The 9832-nt window shown below is 37.5% G+C and overlaps 1 protein-coding gene across 1 annotated transcript in view; it reads right to left on the reverse strand.

The window, feature by feature from the left end:
- The window catches only part of DPY19L3 (dpy-19-like 3 (C. elegans)), a 60735-nt gene that overhangs the window by 28339 nt on the left and 22564 nt on the right, over positions 1-9832 (reverse strand). The window contains 4 exon segments of the mRNA XM_012647024.1: positions 4511-4645; positions 5187-5310; positions 6593-6738; positions 7348-7469. Coding sequence (XP_012502478.1) covers positions 4511-4645; positions 5187-5310; positions 6593-6738; positions 7348-7469 — 527 coding nt within the window.

The raw sequence follows: 9832 nt of genomic DNA on the forward strand, positions 1-9832 counted from the left end.
TCCAGATAATTTCTTTCTATTTTTTAGTAGAGACAGGGTCTCGCTCTTGCTCAGGCTGGTCTCGAACTCCTGACCTTGAGTGATCCACCTGCCTCAGCCTCCCAGAGTGCTAGGATTACAGGCGTGAGCCACCGTGCCCGGCCAGGAAAGATTCTTAAAAGCAGAATTACTGATTAGAGAAGCACAAGTTTTTCCTTTTTAACAGCTTTATTAAGATATCATTCATATTCCATCAAATTTGCCCGAGTGTACAATTCATGATTTTTGGTATATTCACAAAGTTGTGCAACAATCACCACAGTCTAATTTTAAGATATTCTCATCACTTCAGAAGAAATCCCATCCCCATTAGACAGCACTCTCCGTTACCCCTCCCCCTGCCCCTGGCAACCCCTAATGTACCGTTTCTATAGATTTGTATATTCTGGACATTTCAATATAAATGGAATAATACGTATGTAGTCTTTTGTGGCTGGTTTCTTTTACTAGCACGATGTTTTCAGGTTTCATCCATGTTGTAGTATGTATCAGTATTTGTTTTTATTGAATACTATTTATTATATGGATATACATATACATTTTATTTATCCATTCATCAGCTGATGGGCATTTGGGTGGTTTCTCCTTTTTGGCTAGGAACATACATACACAAACTTTTGTGTGGGTTTATGTTTTCATTTCTCTTTGGTATGTACTTAGGAGTGGGTTCCTAGATCATATGGTAACTATGTTTTAAAATCTGAGGAAATGCTGTTTTTCGAAGTGACCACGCCGTATTACAATCCCACCATGAACATACAAGAGTTGCAAGTTCTTCACATTCTTGACATTTGTCATTATCTGGTTTTTAATTTTAGTCATCCTTATTGTGGTTTTGATTTGCAATTCTTTGATAGCTAATGATGTTGAACATCTGTATGCATTCTGGAAGTCTTTCATCAGATATGCGATTAGCAAATTTCTCTCCTATTTTATGCTTTCTTTTCACTTTCTTGACAGTATACTTTGAAGCACAAAAGTTTTTAATTTTGATGAAGTCCAATTAATGTATTTTTTTCAGTCACTTGTGCTTTTGGTGTTGTATCTAAGAAGGCTTGCACTACCTCCAACGTCATGAAGTGTTACTCCCATGTTTTTTCCTAAGAGCTATATGGTTTTAGCCCTCACACTTCGGTCTATGATCCATTTTAACCTAATTAGCATGCAGAGTGAGGGGCAGGAGTCCAACTTCATTCTTTTGCATGTGGATATCTAGTTATTCCAGCATCAATTTCTGAAAAGACTATTCTTTCTCCATTTAATTATCTTAATATCCCTGTTGAAAATCAATTGACTGTTTATTTCCTGGGAAGGTTTATTTCTGGTCTCTCAATTCTATTCCGTGGATTTATTAGGTTATTAAGTATGAAATATCTGATTTCCTTAAGGACTAAGTTTGACAGTTGATATCTCTGACATTTCTTGTTTTATTTTTACTGTGAAGGTACATCCTCAGTCTTTCAAATGCATGTTTTGGCTTGTGAGATTATCTTTCAAATTTTTTTTTAGAACAATTTTTGTGAAACCATGGATAAGTAAAAAATTCATGTTATTTTAGAATATGCGTTCTATTGTGGAACCAATGCAGCGCAGACAGCACAAAATACCAACAAAGTGTTTGGGAAGGATGTGGCTGATGAACACACAGTACGTCGATGGTTTGAGAAATTCTGTTCTGGTGACTTTAATCTTGAAAATGAGCCACGTGGGTGACCTGAGACCAAGGTGGATAATGATGAGCTGAAAGCTGTAGTGGAAGCGAATCCATCTCAGCCCATGCATGAATTAGCAGCAAGGTTCCAACAATGTTGGACCATCTGAAAAAAATCAGCAAGGTAAAAAAGCTGGATAGACGGCTTCCGCATGAATTAAACAAGTGTCAGCAGAGAAACTGTCTTGAAAATTGCCTTTCTTTGCTGTCACAACATTAAGGTGAACCATTTCTACACCATGTTGTTACGTGTGATGAAAAATGGATTCTTTTTTAAATCGAAAGCGTTCACCACAATGGTTGGACAAAGATGAAGTTCCAAAACACAGTCCAAAACCAAATACTCATCCAAAAGAGCTAATAGTGTCTGTTTGGTGGTCCAGCGCTGGTATTATCCACTACAGATTAATGAAACCTGGTCAACTGATTACAGCGGATGTCTACTGCAACCAACTGGATGAAATGATGAGGATACTTGTGATGAAGTGGCCGATATTGGTCAACAGAGACAGGCCGATCCTCTTGCAAGACAGTGCTCGACCACATGTCACACAATGTTGCTCAAACTACAGCAGCTGGACTTGGAAACTCTGTCATCCACTGTATTCACTAGACCTTGCACCAACTGACCACCACTTCTTCCAGGCTTTGGACCACTTCTTGCAAGGAAAAATATTCAATTCTCAACAAGCTGTGGAAAATATCTTTCACAATTTCATCGCCACTCACTCGCCAGGCTTCTTTGCTGCTGGCTTAAACAAGCTACCGTTAACATGGCAGAACTGTGTCGACAGTTTAGGCGCATACTTTGATTAATTGTACTGCTTCTCCGTTGAGATATAACAAAGATACACTGCTGATTTGTAATTGGACATTTCATATTTAATGACCTAATGTCTGTCCTGCCGGTATCACAGCGTGTTGACTACTACAGTTTTGTAGTATGTTTTGAAATCAGAAAGTGTGAGTCTTCCAAGTTTATGCTTCTTTTTCACAATTGTTTTAGCTGTTCTGGGTCCCTTGAGTTTCCATACGAATTTTAGAATCAGCTTTTCAATTTCTGCAAAAATTCCACCTGATGAGGCTCTGTTTGGCTTATCCTATTTGACGGTAGCCCAGCTTCTTGATGGTGTAGGTGTCTATCTTTTGCCAAATTTGAGAAATTTCAGTCATTTCTTCAAAAGGTATTTCTTTGAATACTTTTTTTTTTCATCCTCATACTCTTTCTCCTCTCCTTCTGGGATTCTGAACACATGAATTTTAGACTATGTTCAAAGTCACTGATTCTTTCCTCTGACCATCGTATTCTGCTGTTGGGCCTACCCCCAAGCTTTTAATTTTGGTTATTGAGATTTTTCAAATCCAAAATTTCCATTTGCTTCTTTATATAGTCTACTTCTTGCTTACAACTTATATTTTCATTTGTTTCAAGTGTGTTTGTTAATTGCTCAATGAAGCTTTTCTATGATGGCTGCTTTAAACTCCTTGTCAGATAATTCCAATTTCTGTGTGTATCGGTGTTGGCACCTGTTGATTGTTTCTTTTCACTCAAGAGAGATTTTCCTGATTCTCGTATAAGGAGTGATTCTCAGTTGTATCCTATCACACCAATAGGACTCCGGATCTCACTTGAATCTTCTGTGTCAGCAGGCCTCCTCTCACACCATGCGTCTTAGTCTGTTCAGGCTGCTATAACAAAATACCATCACCTGGGCAGCTTATGAACAAAAAATTCATTTCTCATAGTTCTGGAGGCTGGGAAGTCCAAGATTAAGGAGCTGGCAGATGCAGTGTCTGGAGAGGGCCTGCTAGCTGGTTCACTGATGGCACCTTCTCACTGTGTCCTCACACGGTGAAAGGGGTGAAAAGCTCCCTCGTGCCTATTTTACGATGGCCCTAATCACCTCCTAAAAGGCCCCACTTCCTAATACAACCACCTTGGGGTTGGGATTTCAACATATGAATTCTGAGGAGACATAAACATTCAAACCATAGCACCACGCCAGTTCTATGCTGGTAGGGAAAGAAAAATGTTGTCTCATTATTTCCTGATAGAGATGAAAGTCTCGAGGTCCCACTGACATTTGGGGGGCAGGAGGGTGATGTGCTTCCTTACTGAGTGAAGGTGAAAGTTCAGGCTCCCTGCAGGCTGGGAAGGGAAGAGGTGCCTCATTACTGCTCCTCACAGGGCCTTCACTGACAATGTAACTATGAGCCATTTTTAAAAGGTACACAATGTACGCATTAAAAATGTACACATTTGTGCACATGAAAAAAACCACACACGATTAAATGACAGTAGCAGACACTGAGAGACAGATATGGGTTTCCTTATTTCTTTCGGCCAGTCAACAGGAATGCACATCCCATATTGGTTAAATGTTACTATAAAAATTTTATAAAGTACTACAGAAAAGTTGTTACGTACCCATTGAGTTCTTTGCACATAAGGCAATATGTAGTAAGAAATTTTAAAAGAGCTATCTTATATTTTAAATTTTAAGTCATCTCTATAAATAACAATTGACCTAGACATCTATGTGTCAAATAAATCCATTTTTAACTTGAAACAAGCAGAATAAAAGTTAAGATGGTCAAACTAGGCTGCATAAATTACTCAGTATCAACTGACCTCAGCATACTTAGCTCTAAGAAGGAGCTTCAATTTTATCATGAAGTACTTGCATATTTTCGTCTCATTCTATCATACAAAACACTAAACAGTGAAAATCTCAAATGAGAAAATAAAACGAAGCTTACCTTCGCTGCTGGCAGCATGTCCAAGGAGTCCAGTATGAACAGCACTAATGCCTGCATCAGCATCATAAATTGATTAAATTGCCATGTCAGGCTAAAGAGAAAAGTTGATATGAAAATGGCAAGAAGTGTCAGCCTCTGTAAAAAGAAAACCTTTGTATAATTTACATGTCTCTAGTAATAAAAAACCTTGCAGACAAGTTTTATCAAGAGCAGCCAATATCTCTATAAACCAGATAGAAAAGCCATACACTGTTGCTCTGAAAACCCTTGCATTTGTTACTTAAGCTCTAAATATCATCAAGTGACACTCTGCATATAAATATTCACATACGCTATGTGTATTCCACACTGTTATGGAGGCAATAATGCACCAAATCACATCTCAAGAGCAATGGCTTAAAAATTCTGACAGTTTCTCAGAAACTGTGTGTGGGTTTGCTCCAACTATTTAAGGGTAGATTATGTAGAGGACATTTTTAACATCAAAAATGAAAACATTTTCTTTGGAAAGTGGAAAAAGCTCAGATAAAGAATTTAATTTAACTCGAGTTAAAAAAATTGGTCACGGAACAAGTACTATTCACATGCATTGGGACACTATGCACATTGCATTTTTTGAAGTTTCTTATATAAAATTGGGGAATTAAGACATATATAAACTTTTATAAAGACTTACTTCAGAAAGAGGCTGTAAGTTTGGTCTCAAGAAATACGTAATTGCTGCTATCTGAATTGCAAAGAATGGCAGTGCCCAGTTCTCCCTCAGTGGGATGGTAAACTCAACTCTTGTGGTATCTATTCTGCACAAAAGAAAATACGGATGGCCAAAATAATTTTTACGATAATTTCCTCAAAGATTTCCTAAAGTGGAAGATGTATTACATTAAGGATAAGTATACTTAGATTTTGGTCACTGGTTCTCAATAACTGTCCTCACCATCATCATCATCCCCGTGCCAATTGAGAAAATGTAAGTGATCTGTCCACGGCTATGCTTTGGTTAAGTGGTAGCACCGGCGTTCAAGCCCACGCCAGCATGACTCCTAAACCCATGAATGTATCACACCAGCACCTCTTACTTTTACTTCTAACTTCATTAATGTTAGCAGGCAATGCTATGCATTCTCTTTCTCTGTACTTCTTCAGTGCTTTATATTTTAGTCTTAAGTTTGTCTTTGGCAATAATTTTTAAAGGCTTCCTGCCTCTCTAGAATGTGAACCCCAAGAGGGCAAGTACAATTTTTCATCTTTGTACACTGAGCATCAAGACCACGCCTGCACATACTAGCCATTCAATGAACGATACACACAAAACACACACCTACATGTGAGAGTATGCGTATACAAAAAAACTAACCTTTTAAGCCTCAATTTACTCATCTCCAAAATGGGGATAATGACAGTACCTACTGTATAAGGTTGTTAAAAGAATACATACAAAGCATTTTGTAAAGTACTTGGCATATAGTTAAGCACCCAATAGGATTATAATAAAATAATTTGCTCAGGATTACCAAAAAAAACCCCTATATTAGAACTCATGTTCAAGTTTTAAGACTCCTACTTACTGTCGGTATTGCTACTGTAGGTCAGGCAATAATTCAATATATCTTGAATACGTTTTTTTAAAATGCTATTTCATAAGGCTCCAATGCTAATCAATTAATAATAGATATTAATTAGACAATGTAAGAATTTCCTTGCATTTGTACAGCTTTGCTAATTGAGAGGTGCACACAACCCTATTGAGATGGATAGTGAAAATATCATTAAAAACTCTTTAAGGGGTGAGCTGTGTGGCTGGAGAAATACTGATCACATAGCAATCAAGTAACAGAATTAGGATTATTACGGATGATACCCTTTACTTGCAATTCAATGTTCTGTTCCTCAGCTCGAAATACACATAAGTAGCACTTTCTACCTTACCAAGTAAGAAACATTTATACCACTAGGTAAACCAAAGAGAAAATGCTCCTACCCAAACACACGTGGCAGAAGAAATTTCTGTAACTACAAATGAAGTAACTGCATTTTTACTCTCATTTTAGAAGGAAGAGAGACATACTGATTCCAACCCACCTATTTGTGACATACCACAAGGCTGCTAATAGTCCCGATAGCCACGTGCCACTGAGGAGCCAGCTGGTTATGTAAAGAGCTGTGACATAGATCGCCTGCAGTCCAAATAAGGTGTAAATATAAAAATAAACTGGCTCTAAATATTTCTGTAAAGGGAACAATAAAAAATGTTTGTCAGAGAAGCCCTAACCCTCTTCACTGTCATTTAGAAACTATGACAGTAGAAATGTCATATTCAGAAGCCCGCTGTGACTTCCCAGCAGTAAGCCACACCACCCCTCTTCATACGGGAGTCTGCCAGCAGCCTTTCCTCCCACTACCACGACAAGAGGGAAGTCCCTGAGAGTCTAGCTTCATTCTTTACTCTAGACCAGTTTTACACATGACTTCGTCCAATTTTCATTGTGATTTGGTAATTTTATAATTTTTTAATCTGAATGATAAATCAAGAGTGATTATACATTTCCAAATGAAAATATTTACCAGCTTCTAAGACTGCACACATATATTACAATATATGCCAGGAAGCATACATGTACAAAAATCTTAAATCTTATATAAATAAAAAGCAGTATCTATGTATATATTAATAGAAAGCGAAGTTCATAATATACATGGAGAAAATTAGGGTATTGCTGATTTTCTACCAAACCAGTTGAAGGCCAGAAGAACATACGTAACAACTTTCAACTCAAAATGGCAGATTTTGACTTTCGTCTGATATTAACAATTCAATGTCGCGGAACACAACATACCTGTATGGGTAGAACTCTATATAAAATACTGAGAAAAACCTCTTGGTAAATATTCATTCGTTGAAGGAGGTTAATTGTCCTCATAGATTCAGTTTTATTATCATATATCAAGCCGTGAAAACCTAAGATTGATATTTGAAAGATCAGGAAGAAAATAATTACACTTATAATTATTTACTCATTCAAAACTATTCATAGATTCTTTAGTATGTGCCAGGGAGTATGGAAGGCACTAGGGATATAATAGCAAGAAACACAGTCCTATCCTCAAAGAGCTCACACTACATGGACATTATTTAAGTGTTTACAAAAACACAGGTAAATTAGAACTTTTGTGATGGCAATGAAAAAAACCCACACGGTTCTTCTACAGGAATTCGGGCAAGGGGATTTTATATCTCCCAGCCTTGCCCTCCTGCCACGCGACCTGCACTATCTCCTCTGGGAGAGTGTTCTCCCTGAGGGAGTACCCTCTGGGAGAGCAGCATTCCCCACTCCCCAGCTTGGGTTTGGCCATCTGACTCGCTCTGACCGATGGCATGTGAGCGGATGTGCCACAGAACCCACGTGAGCAGAGGCTTTAAGAGACCACAGTAATCCACACAAAGGAGCACTATGCAGTCGCAAAAAGGATCGGTATCTTTATTTTCTATTATAGAGTGATCCCCAAGATTTTTATTAAGTGAAAAAAAAAAAATAGAGAACAGTGCATATACTATACAGTAAGCAGGTTTTTTTCTCTAACAATGGGGAAATATGAATGTATTGAAGTATTTGCTTATATTAAAAATATTAAAAGTGGAAGAATAAAACAAAAACAAAAATGGTTATCTATAAGAATGGTTACCTAAAGAGTAAGGAAGGAAACAGGGTGGAGGGAACAGGGATAGAAATGGACTTCTCTGAATGCTCCATTTTATGGTTTGACTTAGGAACTCTATAAACTTTTTAAATAAGTACAAAAAAGGTAAGTAAAAAATTTTACGATACAATCCCTGAAAACCGAAAGCAAGCTATAACAAAGAAACCTATTGAGTTGGTGGCTTGGTCACAAAAGAGGGAACTCTTTCAAGTGACTTGAAAACAGAGGAATGTGACTAGGTGGGTTGTATCCTAATTGAGAAAAAGAATTGCAAAGACAGTATGAACTATTTTCAGGTAATCACATAGTAGCAATATTATTATTGTTACTTTGAAAGTATCACACACATAGGAGCATAAAACAAGTGATAACCTTAACATCATATGGAATCCAAGTTTTCAACTTAGGGAGAAAAGAGAAACAAATACCAAACCAAAAAGTAAAAACCCTGTTATCCTAACTTTGAACTGAAAATAGGTATCTTCATATTTTCTCTTAGGAAAAAATACTCACATTTCCTAGCTCTGCTCACTAAAAAGGCCTAGGAACAATGACCAATCTAGTAGCAATAACTGTTCCTCATGCCCAACTGTGGTCTCCAAATAGCTATTAAAAATAACTGGAGCTCCTTTGACAAATGGCTGATTCCAGATCAGGGGTAGGAAATATACAAAATGCGGCTGAAATATCTTGTCATGCCCAAAAGCAAGGAGTTTTCAAAGAACCCTGGAGTCACGTCAAAAAGGCAACAACTTAATCTGAAAGGATTCCACTGGACAAAGATTGGGCAATTTGAATATAAGAATAATACAAAGGATCAAAACGCATCAATTATGTTAAAAATCCACGAGTTTATAATAATACTTATAAAGCAAAATCTTAAGAAGATGGTAGAAAGGCAACTCATTCTGAACACAATAAAGGGAAAGGCCAAACATTTTTCCTGCCTTTCCTTTATGAACTGTGTTATCAAATAGGTGATGAGAAAATGTTTTTCTTTAGAGATAAATTCTAATAACGATAGAATGAATGATAGAATTAGAGTATCACCATTTTAAGTCCTTATGAAATTAACAAATTTGGGTGATGGTCATCTGTGGTTCTAAATCGTTAGGTGAAAGGCTAATCAGGAACTTAATAACTGATGGATCAGTCTGAGCCCAAGAGAGACAGCCTAGACGTTATGTGCCCTCTGATATAACCGTATACGACACCATCTAGGAAGTATTCTTACCAAAAAGCACAACCTAAATCTGAGCAAGCCTCTAGATCTAACTACCAATTAACAGGAGGAAACTCAGGGAGCTGAGAAACATTACATGATGCCATGAGGTTCCAGTAAAATTTGGAAGGTGGAAAACTTCTTTATACAGTGAATCAGTGTTTTCAACAAAAAATTACACGAAAAAAGATGGAAAGATAACGACAGATTTAAAGAAGCAGTTAAAGATACATATCAACTATAATGTACAGGCTTCATTTGGATGTCTCAGAAACTGTATTAAAAATCTGTAAGGCCGGGCGCGGTGGCTCACGCCTGTAATCCTAACACTCTGGGAGGCCGAGGCGGGTGGATTGTTTGAGCTCAGGAGTTCGAGACCAGCCTGAGCAAGAGCGAGACCC

The sequence above is a fragment of the Propithecus coquereli genome, unplaced genomic scaffold, assembly GCF_000956105.1.
Source record: "Propithecus coquereli isolate 6110/MARCELLA unplaced genomic scaffold, Pcoq_1.0 Scaffold254, whole genome shotgun sequence".
Lineage (NCBI taxonomy): Eukaryota > Metazoa > Chordata > Mammalia > Primates > Indriidae > Propithecus > Propithecus coquereli.